Raw genomic sequence first — 25,610 nt, forward strand, 5'->3', positions numbered from 1 at the left:
CAGCCTATTAGAGAACCGGGAGTAGGCGGCGCTTATCTGCCATTGGCTCGCGTTGCTCAGCCCCAGCTTGTGAACGGGAGAGCCGCCGCTGACATTGAGTAGTGAGGCGGCGTAAGAGGCACATAACACACCGCACACAGGGGGAGACCTTCCCGGCCACGTAATACTAGAACCGAGGAAGGACGACGATGGCTTGCTGAAAGGGATCGGCCGCCGCCATCCCTTCTTCTCCTCTCCCTCCTCTACCTCTGTCCGCACAGCCTCCTCCAGCCATCCATCCATCGCTTTCTTTGTATTTCCTGCTGTGATGAGAAGAGGACCCGTGTTATCATCGGAGATCGCCTGCTCTGTCCTCGCCTGAACTCTCATCTCCTCGGACTATGCTCCTCTCTGGGACCCTCTAGGACACCCCCCACCCCCCCTCACAACTTTCCCATTGTTCCCAGGAAAAGTCGGAGGCAGGTCGAAGGAGATCGGCCGCTCTCTAGGAGAATTCAAGAATGATCTATTTTTTGTAAATTCTATTTTTTCCCATACAGGAGATATTTGAATAAAAAAAAAGAGAAAATTTTATTTTTTTCCGGATAACATTTTTGCACACAGGACGATCCCTTTAAGACTCAACCTTGTATTCCGAAACGGAAACGTTCCACAACTTGTAACGACGTTCCGATCGCTGCCTTACCCCCCCCCACACCAACCGGATCGTCTCCACCATCCACTCTTCCGTTCCCGATCGGCTGCCGATTGCACAAACCCCCCCTAAGTCTGCACGTATCCATCTCCTTCCTAAAGCACAAAGTCCCCCCCACCCCCCTTTATCCTGGGATTTGGCTGCTCTCATGAACATACAAAGATCGAACCCCATTACAATCACGAGATATGGGAGATCGCGGAATAAAACCCAAGATTTTGAAGAATTATCGTCCGTGAGGTGTACGGAGCCCAGCCAGAGCTTCAGCCCCAACCTCGGTTCCCCGAGCCCCCCAGAGACTCCCAACCCGTCGCATTGCGTTTCCTGCATTGGGAAATACTTATTGTTGGAGCCTCTGGAGGGAGACCACGTTTTCCGAGCCGTGCATCTGCACAGTGGAGAGGAACTGCTCTGCAAGGTAGGTATCTGGACCTGGAGAGAGACCACCTACCTCAACCTATTGTCCTGAGATAGCCTGCTAGGATTATGGTGGCCAAACGGGCTTCAATGGTTATCATCCCACTACACTCCACAAACATAACTTCTCTTCTGATCAATCTAGAACCGATTCGATCAAACCAAATTGATTGGCCAGGGTGCAAAATTATTGATTGTTTGCATCAATTGGCAGCGCTGAGATGTAAAGTATTTCAGATGGTCAGATTATGGGGTGGACGCTGATGTGAGTTGATAACCTACGATCTTCACTATCCATTGAAAGCCACTTCCCTGTATGTTGCATATTGGTCACATGAGTTGTTGACTTTAGATCCATGTATTCCTATCAGGAGAGTTCGAATGGGTTGCCAACTATAGATCCATGTATTCCTATCGGGAGAGTTTGAATGGGTTGCTGACTATAGATCCATGTATTCCTATCGGGAGAGTTCAAATGGGTTGCCGACTATAGATCCATGTATTCCTATCAGAAGAGTTTGGATGGGTTGTTTACCCGTAGGTCAATGTAATCCTATCAAAAAAGTCCAAATGGATTTTTAGCTATAGATCCATGATCCATATCAGAACCATCCGAATGGGTTGATGGGCATAGACCAAAGTATATAGATCAGAAGAGTTTGAATGGGTTGTTGACTATAGATCAATGTATCCCTATCAGAAAAGTCTGAATCGATTGGCTATGGATCAATGTATCCATATCTGAACACGCCGAATGGGTTGATGGCCGTAGACCAATGTATTCCAATCAGAAGAGTTCGAATGGGTTGCTGACTATAGATCCATGTATTCCTATCAGAAGAGTTTGGATGGGTTGTTTACCCGTAGGTCAATGTAATCCTATCAAAGTCCAAATGGATTGTTGGCAATAGATCCATGTATCCATATCAGAACAGTCCAAATCGGTTGATGGGCATAGACCAAAGTATATAGATCGGAGTTTGAATGGGTTGTTGACTATAGACCAATGTGTCCCTATCAGAAAAGTCTGAATCGATTGGCTATGGATCAATGTATCCATATCACAACAGTCCAAATGGGTTGATGACCATAGACCAATGTATTCCGATCAGAAGAGATTGAATGGGTTATTGACTATAGATCAATGTATTCCTATCTGAAGAGTTTGGATAGGTTGTTGACCTTAGATAATGTATCCCTATCAGAAAAGTCTGAATCGATTGTTGGCTATGGATCAATGTATCCATATCAGAACAGTCCGAATGGGTTGATGGCCATACACCAGTATAATCCAATCACAAGAGTTTGAATGGTTTGTTGTCCGTAGATCAGTGTATTCCTACCAGAAGAGTTCAAATGGGTTGATGATTCTAGATCAATGTATTGCTGTCAGAAGAGTTTGGATGGGTGGTTGGCAATAGATCAACTTCTTCCTATCAGAAGCATTCGAATGGGTTGTTGGCTTTAGATCAGCGTCTTCCTATCAGAGTTCGAATGGAACATAAGTTGATCATTCATCAAAGTGTGTATGGCCGTCATTAAAGAGGAACTTCACCCCTACCTAGCTATTTTCAAGTTCCTAGTATGTAAATACAAATTGCACACTTACTAGTCCATGGAGTCCAGCGTTACCTTTCTGGCCCAGTTGTCCTGCACCGCCATCTTGCCCCAATACTTGCACCTGTGCAGAGATGTGGAAGGTGGCGGATATACTTATGCGCAGAATTGCGTCAGCAGACCTGCTCATGCACAGACAGGATTCCCATAGACCTTGTTTGTACGCAATTCCAAACAAGCGCAGACGTGCTGCTAAGTTCTGGCAGGTCCTGTAGACCCCCGAGGTGTGTCTGTGTATGCATGAGGCTGCAATATACACATTGTCCTCACCTAGATGGGGATACAGAAAGTTGACCAAGTAGTAATGTGAAAAAAAAAAACAAAAAAAAACTTCTCCCCCCCCCCAATTGTATAAGGCCCCATCCGCACTATACCGTGCAATGTTGGGTGTTGCGTACATGCACATTGTTGCACTACATGCATAGGGCAGCTCGTTAATTCCAGAAGACTGCCCTATGAGAGAGAGACGCAGCAGAACAGCTTATGCGCTTTAACGGTCAAGCTTCGCTTGTTTTTAAACCACGCGTTTGCCGCATTCAGGGTGCCATTAACAATGAATGACGTGGTGTTTTTGTGCGTTTCAGGAATGTATGCAAAACTGTGCAACTTTCCGTGCCTACATGAAACGTGTCCGTGTGAATGCAGCCTTAGAGGCAGGGGGAGGAGTCATAGGAGACAGTCATGTTTATGGGTGAAGTTGCACTTTAAGAGGTCATTGACATCTGTATTCATGCATGCCATTCAAGGGATGTAAGCTTTACCCGTGGATGGAGGAGGGGCAGGAGAGCAGTCAATGACCTGAGCACAAAGCTCCATTCCACGTTTCATGGAATGATTTGGGGGAAACCCCTTTTTTTTTTGCAGGTGTTCACATAACTCCTATTTTTCAGTTAGAAAAAAAAAAGTCTTTGATGTGTTCTCTTCTGCTAGTTGCGTTGAATACAAAGCCCCTTTTAGCTCAGTACCTGGTGGCACCCTCACAGTCCTTGTAGATGAAACAAGCTATTGTACAAAGACCGTCATCAATGGCTTCGCTCTGCTTTTCATGTCCTGGCCTCCATTATTGCTGTGTCGGCAATATTCCGAGCCTTACATGAGCAAACAGCCTTGTTCCCCGCTATTGCCGCTGTCCATATTGAGTTCCCACTCATTGTGTGTTTAGATTTGCACTGCTCCACAATAGGTACCTTGTGGAAATGCAATGTCTAAACCGGTGTCCTCATTCATTCATAAACAATGGAACGTGAATGATGTAATTGCAAACTGTAGACAGCTCCATAATTCCCCACAGAGACTAATACAGCAATCCATTCTGCACGCTCTAAATGGAATATTTTAGGTAATGCAGCTCAATGTATTTAGGGGGGAAGACTAATGGGGATGCTGGTAGGGAGTGAGTCATGTTTTGCAATGTTTATGAATGTCTTTCATTCTTTCCCATTTTCTGAATTCAGAAGTTGAGCTTGAAATATAGACCCTTCAATTGCATAAGCTGTCCTCTGAGGCCATGTGGCTCAGTCTTAAACAAACCGCAGGTTTCTGCTGACATATCCAAATTAAATTGCATGTGACAAAGCTGCACTTTCATGTAAGCTTTGTGCAATAATAGTAGAGGTTACACTTTGTGTGCTCACCTTGGCAGTAAATACCCACGGGCCACAAATATAAAATACTTTACGTACATCTGCAAAATAAATATGTTTTCTATTCATTTTTTGGTTTATCTTTTTATGTATTAGATTAAAAAAAATAGACCGATATAGATAGATGTTTATTATTATTATTAATATACAGGATTTATATAGCACAAACAGTTTGCGCAGCACTTTACAATGTAAGGGAGACAATACAGTTACATTTCAGTACAGAAGGAATGTGAGGGCCCTGCTCCTGGAGCTTACAATCTAAAGAATCTATATATATCTCTATCATATATATATATATATATATATATATATTTTTTTATTTCTGTAAAGTATTTTATATTTATGGTCTGACAACACTCATATTCACTACAAGGTGAAATCAGAAACGGGACCGGTTCGTGTCCTGTTGGTGACAATGTGGACTACATAAATGGTACATATGTGCAGTTCTAAACGCTCACGGCACTATATATGCATACATCCAGACCTATGTTTATGTAGATGGCATTTAGAAGCACACAAATATGCACTGGTCATGTGGTCCATATTGAAAATAGGACGCAGTTCACATTATAGCCGGCGGCAGTCACTGTGCAGCGAGTACAATGCATGGTAACTAGGCAGATATGTAACCGGCTTATTTTTTGTGAACAGCAATGTTGACGTCCAAAGTACAGTAATAGCAGCTAATTAAAAATTCCAGATTAATGCAGTCTGACTGCAGAAAGAGTTGCAATAGTTTGCGAAGGGTTACTGCACTTTAAATTTGCTCTGATGGTATGTCTATACTTGTAGCACATGTGAGGCTCCCCTATGTGCTGACTTTTCTCAGTCCTTTGTTTCTGATGCCCTTCCTTTTTTTTTTTTTTTTCTCTTTTTCTTAGGTTTTTGACATACGCTGCTATCAGGAGTCACTAGCTCCCTGTTTTTGTCTACCTATACACAGCAACATTAACCAAATAAGTGAAATCATCCTCGGAGAAGCTAAAGCGTACGTGTTCTTTGAGAAAAGCCATGGAGACATGCATTCTTTTGTTCGTACCTGTAAAAAGCTCAAAGAGGAAGAAGCAGCCAGACTGTTCTATCAGATCGTGTCAGCAGTGGCGCACTGTCATGATGGCGGTGTGGTACTGAGAGACCTGAAACTTAGGAAATTTGTCTTCAATGATGAAGAAAGGTAAGGCTGATACTCCATGTTTAATCAGTTCTTTTCTGCTTTTATATTTGTGGGTTTTTATTTATTTTATTTTTTTTCAGCATTTTACTATATTTAAAAGTGTAGTTAAGTAAGGCTGGCTGAACATTTATACACTTTTCATGTGCAATTTTTCTTTAGATTTACCAAAACCATATAATATGAGGTCAAACCTACACACTTCCAATTTGTATGCAGTTAGGCAGGCCCTTGCACTACATAGTTGACGATAAATCTAAAGGAAATGAAATAAGATTGTATAGTGTATGTCCAATCAGGTGCTTGCTGCACATGTACACTTACTGTTTAATATATGACTAGAACATAATCTGTCACTCTAAAACAATTGTTCTCAACCTGTTTACCTTGGAGAAACCCTTGCAATGTTCGAGTCTTGGGGAACCCCTGCTAAAATTGATTTATGCCTACAACTACTGGTAACTTGCCATGGTCAATAAGTTGAAGCAGGGCTTAATATTGTAGCATACAGAGCATATTTGACATTCATGGCAGATCAAACATCCTTCTCTATACAACAAGATTTATTTTCTGTAACAACAAAGTAAAAATTGTGGTGTCCTCTAACATTCGTGGTCAGCGTAAAAGAGACCTCTTACATCAATGGTTAGCTGAAATTCCTTTTATCTTGGTAGTCCAATGTAGGTGGGACATCACTGGTCAGTGTTAAAGGGACCGCTTATAACGGTGTTTAATTGAAACTTGCCTCCTTGCATTGATGGCCAATGCAGGTGGAACACCTGTGGTCAGCATAAAACGTGGTTAGTTGAAAATTTTCCATTTTCATTGGCAGTCAATTTAGGTGGAACATCAATGGTCAAAGTAAAAGAGACCCTTTACAATAGTTGTTAGTCAAAACTTGCCCCCTTGCATTAATGGTCAGTGATGGTCATTGTAGATGGGGACACCAGTGGTCAGCATATGAGACCCCTTACATCAGTGGTTAGTTGAAATTTGCCCCTTTGGTTCGGTGCTGGGACATAAATCTGCTCAAGTAACTCCTAGCAACTTCAGGTGGAACCCAAGAGTTCCATGAAGCCCTGGTTGAGCATGCTTGCTCTAAAAGCTTTATTTTGGAAATGGCAAAAGTTGGAATATTGATTCATGGTGCAGTTGATAAGAAAATGGATGTGATTTTCAAATTTTGTCCTCGAAAGCACATGGCATATTAAGCTGGCAGGTACAGAATGGTGGTAGGCCTTATTTCAAGCAGTTTGTAAAGTGCAGTAGATTATAGCATCCAGTCAGTCATTGAAGTCCTTCTGTTGTAGTTTAAAGAATAATATAGTTGTGACAAGGCATTCAGGCATATTCACAAGGAGCAAGTTACAGCAAGGTTATGGTGTACAGCAGTGGTTGCCAGATGTGGCCCTTTGCTTGCTGTTATCCTGCCCTTGGGGCACTATTTCATCTGATACCAACAACGGGGCATAATTCTCCCCATTGACGCCAATGAAGGGGCACAAAGCCTCTCAATGACCCTAACAATGGGGCACGATTCCTCCCACTGACACCAACAATGAGGAGCTACTCCTCCCATTGACACCAAAGATGGGGCATCTTTTTATTCCCAATGATATTGGTACCTTTTTTACTCCCAATGTCCACAGTGGCGCCCCCCCCCCCTTCCCCTGCAAAGTCTGAAGGAGAGTAAATTGTGCCTTTTTTGTTTAGAAAGTTTGGAGACCCCTGGTGTACTGTATATATCTGCAGACCTGCTTTAGATGATGTTGGAGACAATCCAAACCACAAGAGATTAGACCATCCAACAGAGATGGTCATAGTTGGTAGAAATGGGAAGTCCAGGTGGATGTCTGCTACCTTTTTTTTAATGTGTATATTAGTTCTGAGAATCACAGGTGAGCCAATGTGGCTTTGGGATCAAAGCGTTGTATACAACGTTAAACGTTATCTAAGTGGTCAACCATTCAACATTTAAATACTTTAAAATATATATACATTACTGTACTGTTTTCGTCCATTTTTTTTTCTCCTTCTGTGCGTGAGTAATGTACATTGAGAAATTGAGGCATTGGAGGGAGAATGTAAATGCCATCTCAGATGTGTAGAATGTGTGGAATGCAGTGTGCTAAACTCAAACCCAAATACAGGTTCTTGAATGGCTGTGATGAATGTGGTCACGTAGGATACAGGATAAGGCTGCAAGGTAATCTAATTATACACGCATCCTCTGTGACCAGAATGTTACTTTCATGTGAGCGGCTGAGCATACCACATCAAGATGTTTCAGTTTTATAGTGTGCAACAAAACATTTCCTCTCCATTTTTCATGACAGCAACCCCTTAGTAGATTTGTCCCTGTCTACCTTGGGGAATAAAGTAGGGTTTACTATGTCATGACGTCTGCAGAATTTGTCTTGTCACAAGAATAGGTCTGGGCAGGGGCGGATTGACAACTCATGGGGCCCCCAGGCAATAGGGGATCATGGGGCCCCTATGTCCTTGCCCACACTCACAAAAAGCCTATAAAAGGTACCAGGGGCATTTCATGGGGCCCCCTACTGACCCCGGACCCTTGGGCAGTGCCCGAGTTTTCGAATGGTCAGTCCGCCCCTGGGGTCTGGGTCCGTCTGTCCTTCTTGAGTGAGAGTTCAGTCTTCCTCCTGGTGTTTGGAGTGGTGGTTCATTTGTTTGCAGATGACTTGGAGGTAATAGGTTGACCAAAAAAATGTGCAATTATTTATTTATTTTTATTCAGAGCCTGTAAAGCAATGTCCCCGTGATCTGCAGATTGTGGGTGTCATGCAGGTCTCCTGCAGATTGTCAGTATATCTGTCTGCTCGTGCCTCATAAGGGCAGGCAGTTGCAGGAAGAATCCATGAACTGCTTAGAGTGCTCAACAGCGCCCTGGTAGCTCCTTGAAAACTACAAGGTGACAGCTGCAAAGTATACTGGTACTTGTAGTTCATTCACAGAATTCTGTGAATGAATGACGTGGCTGTGTGGGCGGATCCCCACATGGCCGCACTCTTTTCAAACAGTGACAGCTGGTACAGGGAGAAGATTCCTGACCTGCTGTCACAGGGAGTGTGGGGCTCAAGGAGCACCTGCAGGAGCGGGTGGAATGTGTACCATGTTCCAAAAGTGAACTTCTCCTATTTGCTCCTGTTTTGGTTTGATCAGTGTTCCATTGAAAGTCTTTTGTTATCTGGTCTTTAGGTGTAAAAGTAGCTTTTGCCATAAATCTTGTGAGTTCCTGTGTACAAGGACAGGTTATGGAGATTAGGGGGGGAGGAGGGAGACGTGTTCTTTGCAATCCATCAGAAATGAAGGGGGTAGGGCTGACACCAGGTGCTGGGGAATTTGGAGCCAAAAGTACACCATATTGTCATGTCAAAGACAAAGGTAGGAGAACACTATATCCCTGGCATATCAATCGGTATTCTTCTGCACTAGTATGTTTAAAGAGGGATGCAGGGAAGGAATATGATCAGGTGCTGTAGATTTTGTGGAAAATATGATGACATTTCATTGATGCACTTGTAATGGGGGCAGCACTTGCATGTATGAGGTTAGGTTTGTTTTTCTGTATCAGAATGCTTTCTTGTAGTCTAGAGATGAGGCTTCAGCAAAGAGCTCTTTACATGGAGTTTATCAGATCTTGGTGTAGTGGGGAATCTTCCTGAAACCTTTTTTACTTGGCAGTGTGTTTTTTTCTGTACAGCTTGGAGGCAAGGGGGGATATGTTTGCCCATGCAGAGAATTACTTGGATTTATAATAGGATTCTGATTCCAGTGCTAGGTCAAGGTGTTGGTGTAATGCTGGAAAGGAGAGACAAGGAACATTTATACAGCCTGCTACCAAATGACTGCTTTATTTGCTGCTATGTTGCAGCTAAAGATTAGCTGAATTCATCATACAGTAACTTTTTTTTTTTTTTTTTTTTTTTTTGGCAATCTGACCTAATACAGTTAGGTCCATATATATTTGGACGCAGGCACAATGTTAGATTTTTTTTTTTTTAGGTATTTACCAAAACATATTCAAGCTATAGTTATATAATGGGTATGGGCTGAAAGTGCACACTCTCAGGTTTAATTTGAGGGTATGTACATACAAATTGGAGGAAGGGTTTAAGAATTACAGCTCTTAAGAGTAGCCATCCCCTCTTTTTCACGAGGCCAAAAGTAATTGGACAATTGAATATAATCGTAAATAAAATTTTAATTTTTAATATTTTGTTGAGAATCCTTTACTGGCAATGACTGCCTGAAGTCTGGAACCCATGGACATTACCACAGACTGGGTTTCCTCCTTTCTGATGCTTTGCTAGGCTCTAACTGCAGCTGTCTTCAGTTGTTGTTGTTGTTGTTATTATACAGGATTTATATAGCGCCAACAGTTTGCTCAGCGCTTTACAATATAACAGGAGACAATACAGCAACAATACAGTTCAATACAAGAGGGAAAGGAGGGCCCTGTTCCTTGGAGCTTACAATCTAGGAGGTTCTTTGTTTGTGGGTCTTTCTTCCTTTTAGTTTTTTGCCTTCAGCAAGTGAAATACATGCTTAGTTGGGTTGAGATCAGGTGATTGACTCGGCCATTGCAGAATATTCTGCTTCTTTTTCTTCAAAAGTTCCTGCGTTGCTTTTGCAGTGTGTTTTGGAAACAACAAAAACACACCTTGGCTACGAACGGTCCCACCTAGGCAAGGATGACATCGCTTGGCCATCCAGTAGGAGCTTCTGAGAGCCGAGGATTCCAAATTTCACGAGAATGTCCAATAGCCATGGTCTCCCAGGGGCTGGATGTGGCCCTTTTGCTTGCCTTTATCTGGTTCTTGGGGCACCAGTGATCGTGCACTATTCCTCCCACTAATGCCAATGATAGGGCATTGTTTATTCACACTGACTACAGTCTGGCCCCCTCAAAGACTGAAGGACAATAAACTGGCCCCTTGTTTAGAAAGCGTTCCATAGTTTTGTGGAGCTATAGATGAGAATGCGAAAAGTCAGGGAATGAAATATGTAACACTTTATTTTATTCTGTAACAGTTTTACAGGGGAGTGTTCTTTTTGTAATGCATCAGAAATGCAGTGGGAAGGGCTGACACCACATGCTTAGAAATTCAGAGTTATGTTGTCATATTTTATAGGGGAAGATAAGCGCACATTACAATTCTTCCCTTTTTAACAGTGACCTGTTGCTGATAATTTAGGTTTTTCTAAAGGCACCAGTTAGTCTATACATGTGTGGGTTGGTTAACTGTCCAGAATGTGCTCATTGTTATGTCATACAGACCTCTCTCAGTTGAGCTGTTCCTCAAGAAGGGACTATGATCCTGTACAGTAGATGGCTTATGGACTACAGTGAGTTTTTTGGCAAAGAAGTGAACTTTTGAGTTTAGCATATGTATTATAGTGAACTGGTAATCTATCTAAGAAGCTGTTTCTCATGCTGCTGCCTGGACTTGCTCTTGAAAGTGGAACCCACAGGTTCTGCTTTATGTCCTGCTCCCCACCTCCTATACCATGCTTGTTACCCCTTCCCTTTTTTTACCTGCTGAGCCCACAACCTCCTGGGACACATCACAGGTCCTATGAGGCTGCAGGACCATTCACACAGCACCACGTGAATTGCACATGCGCAGTGGGAAGCCAGCTGTGAAACCGCAAAGAGTGCTGCCACTGGGGACTTGAAGACTGGTGAAGAACCGGCCCGGGTGAGGACGGTGCTGGATCCCTGAACAGGTAAGTGTCCTTTTTATTAAAAGTCAACAGCTACAGTATTTGTAACTGTTGACTTTTATACTTTTTTTTTTTTTTTCTAACTAAATGAAGAACTCCTTTTAACCTCAGCAGCTGTAAGGCCTATGGTTGTAGAAACAACCTAAGAGGCATGGAGGAGCTCAGCCATGAGGAAAGATTAGAGGAACTGAATTTATTCTCTCTTGAGAAGAGGAGATTAAGGGGGGATGTGATCAACATGTATAAATACATCAGTGGTTCATATAGTGAACTCCATGTAGAGTTATTCACCCTGAGGTCATCACAGAGGACAAGGGGGCACACTCTACGTTTTGGAGGAAAAAAAATTTAATCTCCAAACACAAAGATCTCTTCACAGTAAGAGCTGTGAAAATGTGGAATAGACTCCCTCGAGAGTTGGTTCTGACCAGCTCAGTGGATTGCTTTAAAAAAGGCCTGGATTCTTTCTTGGATACACAGAATATAACTGGATACTAACATTTTATAGGTAAAGTTGATCCAGGGAATATCCGATTGCCTCTCGGGAGATCAGGAAGGAATTTCTTTCCCCTGCAGAGCAAATTGCTGGGTTTTTTGCCTTCCTCTGGATCAACTGTGGGTATAGGATTTATAACTTTTTAACTTTTTTTTTTTTAATATGGTTGAACTGGATGGACATTTGTCCTTTTTTCAGCCAGACTAACTAAGTAAGAAACATGAATTGAAGTGTGTCTGGCTTGTTTGGGAAGGTGGCTACTGTCTGAGCATTGTTTTCCATGGAATGTTCACGTAAGTGTTTGAATGTCATTGTGTCAGGCAATGTTTCCTGCTATACTCGCTCAGTGTGAAGCCCAGTGCTAGCAGATCTGAAAGTCCTGTGGATTACTCCTGTTTAACAATGCCTTTCCTGTGTCATTTTATGGCAGTCAGCTGATTTACTTATGGTATTGCTAACCTTTCTGACCCCACTCAAATTGAATAGCATACAAACAGAGCTCGAGGAAATTGTTAATCAGCTTTAGCAAAAAATACGATGTAATCTGGGTTACATAAAATATGATGACGTGTTTAGTGAGCAGGGCATTATGTGCATTATAATTTCATGCTTGTACCGAGTTCTGGATGCTTTACTTGGTGTTTTAAAGGACCGATCCTGTGTGAAAATAGCTTTACATGGAGCTTTTCAGATAAATTGTCCGTGTCGGCATATGGGTGGCCAGCAAGTTCTCATTCCACCTGTGAGAAATTAATTTGTTTAAACTGGAGACAAAATTATCCGCTTGCTTAGAGGATGTGCAGGCTCCCTAAAAGAAATTAAAAGTCATCAACTAAAAATACTGTAGCTGCTGACTCTTAATATAAGGACACATACCTGTCCAGGGGTCCAGCGCCAACGTCACCTGGGCCAGTTCTTCACTGGCCCTTGGGCTCCTGGCATCAGCATTGCAATTAAGGGAAACCAGAAGTGAAGCCTTATGCCGTCAGTTTTTCTACTGCACATGCGCGAGCCGTGCTGCTCCTTGAGATTGGTCCCACAGTCTTCTGGGACCTGTGAAGTGTCCCATAAGACTACGGGGGGAAGAAGGGGGCCAAATGTCCTTCTCAATTTGTTGCCACAAAAGCTCCCCCCCCACCCCCAAAAAAAAGTGCCAAATGGGGGGGAAGAGACAGACAAGTAGAGCTTCCCTTTTTTGGGTGAAGCTCCGCTTAAAAGACCTCTTAGTTTGGACTAATTGATGTCCCTCTGATCAGCCTCGGGAGTATGCAGCTTATTAGATTTTTCTGTAGTGGGTTTAGTAACACTATCTGTATATGCAGTAAAGCATGCTTGTTATACTCACTGAGGAACTTAAGAGGTTAATTCTCTGCATTGTGCAAAAAGGATGTTTACTCTAGTCTTCTCTTCTCTCATCCTCTCCTTCTTCCACTGTCCCCTACTCATCTCCTGATAGAACAGAGCCTTGGGGCAAGATGCACATGCTCAGTTGGGTGTGTATGGCTAGTCCCCTTTCCCCCCCCCCCTTCTTCTTGGGAGAGTGCATGTAATCAGCACTTTCCAGACATAGGTCAGGGGTCCTGCAATCTCTTAGGACCGTGAGAGTAGAATGAAAACTCCTATCAGTATCCAGCAGAGCACTGCTTAAAGCTTGTAGAAGTCACAAGACTGCTCTAACTGCTGCTGAGGAAAGGTATTTAGCAGTTTATATTTACTAGAATAATTGTATTTCCATGTTCTGTGGACTGTGGGAGACCAGATATAGTGAATGCAGGGTCCCAGGTTAGGTATGTAAGATTTGATAGCTGTGCATTCTGTCTCAGTAACCCATGTACTCTTCTTTCTTGTTCTGGTGTCACAAGGGTAAAACACAAGGAGACCTCTCATCAATGGAGTCACAGAAAGCAATACAAAATGGACAGAAGTTTGAGTCCTTCCCAACACTATCCAAAACTGAAAAAAAATTGTGTTGGCCGTAGTTTAACTGATGCATGTGGTGTATATCAATGCGCCTTCATGATTGATACATAATGCACAAGTATCAATGTGGAGGACTGTACGTTTTTTATTTTTCATGCGCAGGTCCTAATTTTAGTTTTCTTTAAACCTGACAGAGAGCCCATAAACTGTAAATATTTCAGTACCAGATTTTTATTTTTTTAATTTTTTTGTTTTGTTCTGTTTGCAATACCTACGTAGCAAAGTTATACCTATCACTGGAATCTGTCTTTCTATTAAGGGCCAACTGACTTGGGAATGCTTCTTGAAATTCTGCAGGGAGAACCCAAGCCTAGTGCAAGGCTGTTCTTTTCTACTGCGTCCCCCAACTAATATCAGCTGTTAGGGAGAATTTGTGGCAAGTTCTCCCAAAGCCTGCATATAGTTACATTGTTAGTCTGGCTGAAAAAAGACAACAGTCCATCCAGTTCAACCATTTAAAAAAAAAAAGTTGTAATCCTATACCCACCGTTGATCCAGAGGAAGGCAAAAAAAAAAATCCAGCAAAGCATGATCCAATTTGCTCCTGCAGGAAAAAAATTCCCTCCTGTTCCCCTGAGAGGCAATCTGATATTCTCTGGATCGGTTATGCTGGAGCACATGCATATAGATAGGTAGTTGCACAAAGGCTGCAGAAGATCAGCCCATATATGCACAAATTATTTTTACAGGATTTATGTAGCGCCAACAGTTTGCTCAGAGCTTTACAATATAATGGGAGACAATACAGTTCAATACAAGAGGGATAGGAGGGCCCTGCTCCTAAGAGCTTACAATCTAGGACAGAGGAGCTAGTGGTACAAAATATAGTAACTGTGGGGGTGGACTGGTAGGAAGAGTAAAAGATTCCATTATTAGCTAATGGCAGGATAGGCTTCCTTGAAGAGAGAGATTTTCAGAGATCGCCTAAAAGTGAGCAGAGTAGGCATTGGTCTGATAAATTGAGGTAGAGAATTCCAGAGGATGGGGGAAGCTCTGGAGAAGTCATGGAGACTAGCATGGGAGGAGGAGACAAGGGAGCTAGAGAGCAGGAGGTCATAAATTATTTTTGACCTTATTGGCCATTTACATCAGTCAATTCTCCAAAGGAATTTTGCAATTGAATGTCCTTACCAGTCATAGTCACACACTAGGGCCAATTTTGATGAAACCAGTCGGCTTGTTTTGGGGTTTTTGCTAGGTGTAAACCATTACAAACATGACCTAGAAACTCCAGGCACCCTTCTCCGTACCGTGTGGCAGGTGTGCTAACAATTCATCCATTATGCCTTCCTTGTGCAAGTCACGGGAGTCTGTCAGTTACATAAGCTGGCTGAAGTACATTTTGCTGACCCTACATTTACACATATTGAGGCAGCAGTCCAAACTGCAATGTGTCATGTACGAATAAACAAGCATTGTGCCGGGGAAAGGCCATTGGCAGGGATTGAAGGCTATGATGGAACCTGTCACATCAGCACATTCCTATATGAGCAATGTTTAAATTTGACCATTGCTCAGCATTCTGTTTTGTATGCTTTGCTCAGCATAGCAAGCATTCTCCACACTCCCCTTCTGGCCTTTCATTAAGGATCGTGCACAAGTCTCAACAACCGTTTTTTGTGTGGTTAAGAACAGAAATGTAAATTGCTACTGTAAATATTAAGTGTTGTCTGTGTTTTCTAGCTTTGTATGTGTGGTTGGTTGTGCTTTAGGCTGGCGGTTATGGGGTTTTAAAGTAGATGTTTTGTATTTTGTAAAAGTCGGTCGTAGTGGTTTTAGAGGCCAGAACCGATCCAGTGGAGCAGTAGAATATGGTTTTAAGATGGTAACTGGCACCCTAAAAAAGTGAGGTATGCGCTTTTGTTTTCTTTTCTGGTTCAGAAGCAGCAACTATTAAGAGAGGGGGAAAAACCCCTTAACCACTTGCCGTCTGCCTGCTGTTTATAAACAGCAGGGCGGTGGCACTCCAGGGGCGCGTTGCCGTTCATAAACGGCACCCGCCTTTTCTAGCTGTGCGCGCTCCCTGGGAGCACGCAGCACCGCGATCCGGTGCTCGCTGTGTCCTCCGGACACAGTGAAACACCAATCGTCGGACGGGACCTCGGTCCCGATCATGTGATCACTGATTGGCCAATCGGTGATCACATGCAAAGTAGTAAGCAAGATGTCACTTGTGACATCATTGCTTACTACGTGTGAAATCTGCCAATGATCAGAGGTCACATGGTACAAGGCTATTCACAACAGCCTTGTACCATGTGACAAGCTGTGACCAATCACAGCTCACTCAGTACTTCTCAATGAGTGCAAGAATGCACACAGAGAGAAAGAGAAATGATTGCTTTTACATCCTATATGGGTGTAAAAGCAATCACTGTAAAAAAAAAAAAAAAAAATCATCACCCCCCACAAGTAGTACAGTGTCACCATGGTGACACTGTACTGCTAGGGTGACAGGATGTAAAAAAAAAAAAAAACAAATAATATAAAAAAATAAAATAAAAATGTTTAAAAATTATAATTTTTGGTTATAAACTAATTTTAGCCTATTTTTTTTTTCAAAAATATAACTGAGTACATTTTGGCCAAGATTTATGATGAAAGATTATTTATTTGCAAAATTTTATAAGAAAAACACTTTTTTCAAAATTTTTGGACTTTTTCATTTACATAGCAAAAAAAATAAAAATCCCAGCGGTGAATAAATACCACCAAAATAAAGCTTTATCTGTCTCAAAAAAAAATGGTAAAAAATTCATATGGGTACAGTATTGCATGACCGCGCAATTGTCATTCAAAGTGTGATAGCGCTGAAAGCTGAAAATTGCCCTGGACCGGAAGGGGGTGAAAGTGTCCAGACTGGAAGTGGTTAAGCCACCCTGATGTGTACATGGTCACTGCCAAAATCTTCTCCTGCAATGGCTGTGCTCCTATAAATGTGAAGGTTGTTGTACTCCCTAGCTTCTCCAGTGTTGGAGTTTGGACCCGTTTTTAAATCTATAGGGAAGTGCTGCAGTAGTGTAGTAGTAACGGCGTTTTTAAAACCGAACTTTACCCATAACAACTTGTTTAAAAATGTTCTTTAGCAAGGAACATACATTGCACATGAATAATTATTCCACCAAAATTAGTGTATGCTATAAATTGGCTTCAACATTCCTGTTCTTGCTGGAGGCTGCCATTTTGCTGAAGCCCAGAGCCCCTGAGCAAAAGTAAATCTTTAGGCTGTTAGCAGATCGGCCTCTATATTTTAGACACCGTACCGAATAATAGAGAGCAACTGAGCATATGCAGAGAAGGGTGAGGCAGTGTATTACTGGATTTTTAACAGTATTGGCACTTATTTTTAATGTTTTAAATATCTTTACTTCCAAAAGGGGCCAGCAAGAAGATGAGGGAAAATAGAACAGCCATTTTATATATCAAACATTTAGTTTTGATTAGGTGGATATATATTGAATGCATATTTTGTTATTAGAAGTCTTATTGTGTAACCACTGTATTTCTTGTGTTAGAATGCTATTTACACCTCCAGCTGGGAAGATTGCTATCTAAAGAAGCAATGGGAAGTAACATGCGTGTGTGTGAATCTCCACCAGAAAGTAGCCAGATTGCTAGATTCCCACCCATCTTAGGACATATAAATTGTATTCGCTTTCTAAGGCAGTTTAGAGCATTACTTTTGAATCCTACACTGTATTGTTTTGCTCTCCCTGTATGTAGTTCTAGCTACATGCTTGTATAATAAACCTCTACTTTTCAATCTGGCTTCAGCAGTCAAAATGTTACTGAAACCCATGTATTTTGGGTTTCCCCGTCAGTGACCTAGCAGGACTTCATTTACCAAGTTCCACTTTAACCTCCCTGGCGGTATTCCCGAGTGTAGCTCGGGGTAAAGCTTCAGTACCAAAAGCGGTAACCCTGAGCTACACTCGGGCTTACCATGCGGCGCTGCTCCGGGATTTGTTCTTCTCTTATCTTGTCCTGCGCTCCCGCGATGTCCCTCCTGCTGTGTCCCCAGCAATGTCCTCCAGCTGATGCCGGCATCTGTCATCTGGGTTCTGTCCTCTGCGACGTCGGACGTACGGGGGACGGAATGGCGGGAAATTTGAAAATGACAAAAGTGACATTCACTAAATACACTAAAATCACATAGTAAAACATTACTGTACCAAACCATTTCACATACATTTTGTCCCGAGTGCTTTGTTCTGTGCCCTGCCTGCATTTTTACTGTTCTTTCTGCCTGGAAACCGAGAAAAGTCCATGGCATCCAAAAAGCGCCCCTTTTAGGTCAAAAGAGGTTTTAGGTCAGCTAGAGAACAGTGATAGTAAATCAGAACCACTTGCAGAATTGAGTGATAATGATTCGTGGGGAAATTCGTCATCAGACACTGAAAACGATTTTGCGACTTTGCTCAGTGATGTGCGAACTTGGCGCTATATTTCAAATTTCAGTGTTTTTGGTTTGATTATATTATTGAATTAAATTTATTATTTTTTATGATTATTAAATTATAATTTATGATTTCGTGTTTCAAATTTTAACATACCCGGGATGTTTACTAGACTCTTGTTCGGACAGATTTCAGTGAGTTATTCCTAAAAATTACAGGCCTACAATAAAAAAAATACATATTTCCATGCAAAAAAATGTACCTCTTTGAGCACAGAAATGTGGACATAATCAGACCGCTAGGGAGGTTAAGAGAAAGTGAAACCAGAACTATTCATTTTTAGCAAGTTGGCAAGAGTTAGCCGGGTGCTCTTTGCAGAACCAGCCATGGCTCAAAATGAATGCCACCTACATCCAGCTTTAGGACCCTCGGTTTTTATTGTTGTTTTCATATTGGCTTGGTAGATTTTATATCATTTCCTGTCCTTGGGACTTGGTTTGGGCAGAAATTAAGTATAATTCTTCCATAGTTCCACTTTGTCTATTTCAGGCTTTTGATAGCTCTAACCTTTATGGTCACCATTTGACAGGTTTCTACATGAGCCCTTCAGTCTGATATTTAGCATCCCCTACTAGCAAGGGCTAGGCAGGGTAGGGATTCCTTAACGGTCAATGACAAGTGCTTGCTGCCCTGAGAAGTCCCTCGATTGTACACATTTTCTGAAATATCAGCAAACCTGTGTAAGCAGTTGTTGAATAGGAAGGAAATGCCAAGTGCCTAAGCAGCGGCTGCTGGCCAAATCTTTATAGCATTTTTCAGTAGACCATAAATTTGTCATTGTCTGTCTGTAAAATGGTTCAGATTGATAGTTTTGTATTGTCAGGGAAAAAAAAAACTAGTTCTGTTTTGGGCTGGTGAAATATAAGCGCCACTTCCCAAATACTTGTATTGCCAATGGGAATAAAAGTATAACAAATTTTGTGTGCATAGGTAGGTAGGTTCAAAAAGATCTGTGTAACAAAGTTCATATTTGATTTGTTCCATCAATGTTTAGCCTCAACCACCCACTATTCAGTGCACTTAAAGTGGTTGTAAAGCCTGCATGTTTTCATGCATGAAGGTAAAAAACCTGTGTTCTGTTCACCCCCCAGCACCTACAAATACTTACCTGAACCTGATCTCGATCCAGTGTTGTGCATGGGGAGTCTTGGCTCTCCCAGGTATCTCTCTCCTCATTTGCTGAGACACAGCAGAGGGAGCCATTTGCTCCAAGTGCTGTCCAGTGCTTGTCACTGAGGAGCGAACGGAGGCAGGGCTGAGCTATACTCTGTCTTGGACACACAGAAGCGGCTGGGGGGTGATCACGCACAAGTGCCTTGCTCTGGAGGCACTCAGCAGAGGGGGAGGGACCTGAGAAGGGAAGGATCGGGGCTGCTTTTTCCAAAGCCCCTGCGCAAAGCAGGTAAGTATGCCATATTTTCCAAACCAGATCCTTTTAGTATCACTATAAATACCCGCAGCGAGGTAAGAAGAATTCTCTGGTCAAAAATCTGCTTCATCAAGGGACACAGGAGCTTTACAATATGGGCTTTCAGAGTATATAAATGGGGTCCCAGACCATCAGAGCTCACATATATACATTGATAGCTATGAGCAACTGAAGTCCTACTGTTTAAGATCAGTGATAAATGTTATGGTACAGGTTTATGATTTTTATACATGTATTTGTCACCTTAAAAGTCCCGTTGTCCTAAGAAGGATTTATTATCGGAAGGTGACCGTAGTATATGGAGCAAGAACATACAGGAAAGTATACTTGAATCTGCATATGTTTTAGCTATATGTTGGAGCCCAGAGGTATAGGGCCTCAGGTATATGATGGTTCATATTCTTGATCCAAATAAAGTGAGACCTTGGCTTGCTACAGTACAGGGTTAATCCATCAACTAAACATGGAAATGCCAGTTCAAACAGCGCAACCTAATATTGTTATTATTATTATACAGTGTTTATATAGCGCCAAAAGGTTTACTCAGTGCTGTACATTAAAGTGGGGGGACAGTACATGAGACAAGACAGTAACAATACAATACATGAGGGGTTCGAGGGCCTCGCTCTTTCACGCTTACAACCTAATATTTAGATCCCACCTATCCTCCGGTCCTCCTAACATCCAGTTTCTATACAGTGTCCTAGTGGGAACTGCATCGGTGACCCGGCACAGAAAGTGCTTCTCATGTAGCCACTGTGCTGACATATAAGACAGACATATATATTTTTTTTGTCTAACAGCTTCCTTTTTTTTTATTAACTGTTTTCTACGTATCAAGAGACCCCTTCTGTATATTTATCCTGTTTTTATCTTTCTAATTGTCTCCTGTTATAAAACATTCCTCACTTGCCTTTGACTTGTTCAAAAGCTGCATCTGGCTCAGACATTACCAGGTCTTCTGAGATGAAGCTGAATGCAAAATGTTTTCCATTAGCACTGAGGGGAAACCACAGAAGTAAAGCAGTAATTCTTGGAGACTGAATCTACGTCTTCGTCTCCTTGGAAACAGGCAGGGAAATCCGTTAAAAATAATTCTCCTCAGATTTCTTTCATCAAGATGCCTCCCTCGATTCCCTGTTTTTCTCACAGCACTCTTTATTTACGTGAAAATCCTGCCTAGGCGCTAGTGGGATACATTTTCAATCTATTCATGCTCGCTAAAGCCGTGTTAATTAGTACCGAACCTGGATCACAAATACAATTAAGCTTGAAGTGTGGTTTGTGGAAATGGCAACATACAGAAAAAAAGGTGTTGATCTATAAAATAGTTTCCTAACAATTTAATTGATCTACTTGTTTTTGTTGCTGTACAGACAGGGTAAAGAGTGTTGAATGCCATGATTGAATGCCCCTATCAAAGTCGCTTTTGTCTTGCTTGGGGTTCCCTGTCTGTTCCCATGGTGACGAAGATGCATTTCCTGTTTCTGAGGGCCATGGCTGCCTCTGATTCAGGCTTCTGTGGTTTCATTCACCACTAATGGGAAAGCATTCACAGGCTCAATTGCTTCCTCTTTTGACAAGCTCAACTTCAGAAGAGAGAGAGAAAATCTAATCAGGCTGTCCATGTATTGATCGGGATATCTTTTTAGAGTATGATCTTACATAGGTTTTACTGCTTTGTAACCAGGCTATTTATGACATCATAATCTGAAAGTTGATTGAGAAGATTTTTGTTGCTTATTGTTTTAGACCAAACCTTTGTGCCCCCACCAAGCAGTTACCTTCCAGATGCTGTACATGCCAGCTTTGCTCCCCTGTGCCACATCTGACTTGGGTTTCCCTGTAATGTGCCACCAGCTTCAGAAGTTGCTCGGTGACCTACCACTGCCATATTAATGGCTATTGAGGCCACAGTTATGGGTCAGTATGAAGGACCGAGAAACCCAAGATCAGTAACCACAAAACATGGTTGTTACAGAGCTCCTTGGGTTTTTGGTGGTACTTTGCTATACAGAGGAGCAAAACTGGCATGCAGACATTTGGAAATAATGGACATTATCGGGGGGGTGGGAAAGGTTTTGACTGGGATCACCAGCCATTGTGTGTTGTGGTCTCATGACGTGATTACTATGTCATAGTTGATATGGAACTCGCTCAGATTGGTTCCTGATCATAAGTGAATTGAAGTGATCTGTGACATCCAGGACTGATATCCACCAATCGGCTGATGGCACTCAAAGGAAGAATATTTATAAACTTCTCCCCAGCCCAGGGTATAATGCTGGGGAACATTCATCTACCAGAATGCTGGTGGCAATAAGCACACTTCGGAATTGGATCGTGCATATAAATACTTTGTTAAACCATTTCCATACCGGGCACTTTTACCCCCTTCCCTCCCAGGCCATTTTTCAGGTTTCAGCGCTCACACTATGAATGACAATTGCGCGGTCATACAACATTGTACCCAAACTTGTGCTTAGCTGTGATTTGGCCACAGCTAATCACATGACAAATTTGCATGTGATCGCTGTGACCATTCACAGCTAGACACTAGTATACAATGTATGGCATGAATTTAGCCATCCATTGTATACAACTGTCATGTGACCTGCTGTGATTGGTCACATGGTACCGGCAACGGGGTCCGGTACTCAGATCTGTCATTGGCTGTGTCCGATGTACACGGCCGGTGACCGATTGCGCCACTGCTCTGCTCAGGGCAATGCGCAGTTTTCGCGCTTGCAGGAGTACGCCATATGGTGTCCACCCGGAAATCTACAGCATTTTGCCAGCCGCCAAACGGCTATTGGCCGGGCAGCTATTGGTTAATAAAAAAGAAAAAGAAAAGCTTCTTTTGGAAGGAGGGGTTTAGTAAATTATTCCTACTGGAACTTCTTTGTAATTGTGGACTAACCTGCTGGTGGTCAATTTTGGTATTTGATGGTACAGTTACATATGCTTTTTTTTGTGGAGGATATGTTCCTTCTGAAACTTTTTTTTTTGTCAAAACTGAATATTACCTATTTTTGGTTGTAGTATGAGATAAACCTGATCTATTTTTTTCCCTCTCTTCAATTCTAGGACTCAAGTCAAGTTGGAAAGTCTGGAAGATGCCTATGTTCTGTCGGGATCTGACGATTCTCTATCAGACAAACATGGTTGTCCAGCCTACGTTAGTCCAGAAATCCTGAACACCAGTGGCAGCTACTCTGGCAAGGCGGCTGATGTATGGAGTCTAGGTGTAATGCTGTACACCATGTTGGTTGGACGATACCCATTTCATGACATTGAACCTAGCTCTCTATTCAGTAAAATCCGTCGCGGCCAGTTTAACATTCCAGAGGCATTGTCACCCAAGGCGAAATGTCTCATACGTAGCATTCTTAGACGGGATCCGTCAGAAAGGCTTACATCTCAAGAAATTCTGGACCATCCCTGGTTTTCCACAGATTTCAATGCATTGAATTCAGGATATGGTGCTAAGGAAGTTTCAGATCAACTGGTGCCTGATGTCAATATGGATGAGGAAACGGACCCCTTTTTTAATTGAGCACAAAACTTTCCTTTTTCGGTACTTGAGCTGAACGTGGCCACATGAAGGAGTCCTTCCGGACTATAGTATTTGAAATCCGTATTGTTTCAGACGGTCACTTTGAAATATGCTGCTCTGGACTCCTTGGTTTTGAGAAGACGGTTCTGCAAGAAACTATTCTACAGATGTAGCATTGAGGCTGCTATACAGTTTATCTAGGTTATTTTTTATTTTTTTTTGTTTTTCTTTTCGTTTTGGAAATCGGCATGGATCAGTTGTAGCTTCACCCTCTATGGAGCCAAGGAGACTGCACAAGCCAATTCCAGTGCAGCTTTGTCACTCCTGTTAATACAGTTTTATCAATGTTTTGCCATGCACATCCTGGCATCGCACTGTTATTATTTTTTTTTATTTTTTTTGTGCCATTGTTCAGGGAAGGTACAATTGGCTATTACTTTTTTATACCTGTGCCAAAGTGGTACAGCAAGCTATAGAAAAGTAAAACTTGGTTGGGTGCACTGACATTAAACGTAGGTGCTAAAACTTAGAATGACTTTTATTTTTGTTCAGTTTTCCCAATTTTAAACACTTGTTTTGTCCAGTTACAAACTACTTAATATTCTTGTCAGGAAATGACTTTGTTCCCTTGTAGGGAAACCATTCATTTAACAAGCTGATTCTGTTTTTTTTCATAACTGGTTTGCTATAGGAAGCTCTTATTATTTAAACTTCCACATGCATTATTTTTGCAGTGCTAACGCGTGAAGAATTTTACCTTTTGGAAAGCTAAAACAGGGTTTTGATCTACTGGTTTCTATATTGGCCATCTTGCACTTATAGCCAGGATCATATTAGTAAAAGCTATTATAGCCATTCTAAAGGGTGTTCTCACAGTAACCTTTGTTTTTCTGGTTTAAATATTTTGTTTTTGTCTCCATCGCATTCCCTCCTTTTCTGCCCTTGTTTTTTTTTTTTCTCCCCCTTTCCATTTCCTTTTTTCCTTTTTATTCCTTTGAAAAAAGTTGACGCTTTTTTTTTTAACATTTCGTGGGAAATCGTTTTATAAGCTCATAACTACCCTTTAGCCCCTGCACGGACATGCATTAAAGTGCACCTTTTTGTATTGTCAAATTATTTATTTTCATGCAAATTGTCACAGTTGTGATGTATTAAGCCAGTACTTCAATTAAATTACGGGTTGACTTACAATGACATATTACATGCTGTGCTTAACACTTCTTCCTCTTTTTCTGTGTTTTTTTTTTTTTTTTTTGTTTTTTTTTTTAGTCGCTTGTTATAACTCAAACTGACATTTCTTCCCACCTTTACCAACTCTCTTGCTATATAATGAAATATAAGCATAAATATTTGTGTTTTATCCCGTACCTCAGTTGTTCTGATTAAACTGCTTGTATCTGTTTTGTGAAATGGTTCAAGTTTTTGGGTAGGTACATGTAGACTCTGTAAGTATGTAATTGTTACTTGAATTTGTGCTTAACTGTAGTATGTGGCATGTACGTACAGCTACTTGGCATTTGAATTCTGGGACACTGTTTGCCTGCCCTGTGGGAAGACTTTATTTTGTAATTTTTTTTTTTTTTATTTTGTATTTTTTTTTTTTTTTCTTCCAGCTATAAAATACAAAACAAAACTGTGGCTGACCCTGGTTCTATTTTTTGGTACTTTTAGTACAGGTGGAGTGGTATTAAACACTCAAGATGGTGCTGTGTCAGAAGGACTTTAATTTCCCCCCCTTCTGTTCCTAAATGCCCACATTATTATTTTCCCTACAAGTCCCCCACCTTTTTAATCCCTTATACAAAGAACGACTGGTGATAAAATGCATGGTGGGGTATTATCGCCTCTGGTGCTTTGAATGTTATGTATTTGGTTTATTGTTTTTGTCCTAATCTCTTCAATAAATTGTGCATATTTAACTAAAAGCCATTTTGGTCTTTTGCCTTGAGCTTTACCCCTGAAATCATTCCTTATAGGTCATTCTCCATAATGGCATGTAACCCAAGTGATTGTACCTGGCTACATGTTATAACCTCTTGGGACAGGTTTTTGGGGATGTTATCTCAACATCTTCTGTCCATAGCAGGACTCCTTTATTTTTGTTCAGTATCTGTTTTAGATCTGCAAATAAGAGAGAATAGGAGATTTACAGTATGTGTATCTTTTTTCCATGTGACAAAGTTCATATTGATATTGCATTTATGCCAACCAGCTATGACGTTAGCCATGAAGGTTAAGTGAATAACATTGATTATCTTGTTACAATGGCATCTGAAAGTTGGTGGGATATATTAGACAAGTGGACATGTTGCTCCTGAAGTTGAAAGGAGAAAAAAAGTGGGCATTGTTTGTGTATGGGGCTACGTACCTGCAAGACCGGTCAGGGTGCCATGCTG

General features: G+C 41.7%; 1 protein-coding gene across 1 annotated transcript; it reads left to right on the forward strand.

The window, feature by feature from the left end:
• Positions 1-89: 89 nt before the first annotated feature.
• Positions 90-25,139, forward strand: TRIB2 (tribbles pseudokinase 2). The gene is made up of 3 exons (XM_089671084.1): positions 90-1,112; positions 5,259-5,551; positions 22,746-25,139. Exons 1-3 carry the CDS (start codon positions 843-845, stop codon positions 23,212-23,214), a joined length of 1,032 nt encoding a protein of 343 aa, XP_089527210.1. The 5' UTR covers positions 90-842; the 3' UTR covers positions 23,215-25,139.
• The last annotated feature ends 471 nt before the right edge of the window (positions 25,140-25,610 follow it).

Source organism: Staurois parvus, unplaced genomic scaffold, assembly GCF_062004578.1.
Source record: "Staurois parvus isolate SC_StPar_1 unplaced genomic scaffold, SC_StPar_1.0 ptg000098l, whole genome shotgun sequence".
Classification (NCBI taxonomy): Eukaryota; Metazoa; Chordata; class Amphibia; order Anura; family Ranidae; genus Staurois; species Staurois parvus.

Excerpts from the sequence above, each read along its gene's own strand:
- TRIB2 (XM_089671084.1), top strand. The coding sequence starts at position 843 with ATGAACATACAAAGATCGAACCCCATTACAATCACGAGATATGGGAGA. Across the intron at positions 1,113-5,258 it reads GAGAGGAACTGCTCTGCAAG|GTTTTTGACATACGCTGCTA; the intron begins GTAGGTATCTGG and ends TCTTTTTCTTAG. Across the intron at positions 5,552-22,745 it reads GTCTTCAATGATGAAGAAAG|GACTCAAGTCAAGTTGGAAA; the intron begins GTAAGGCTGATA and ends CTTCAATTCTAG.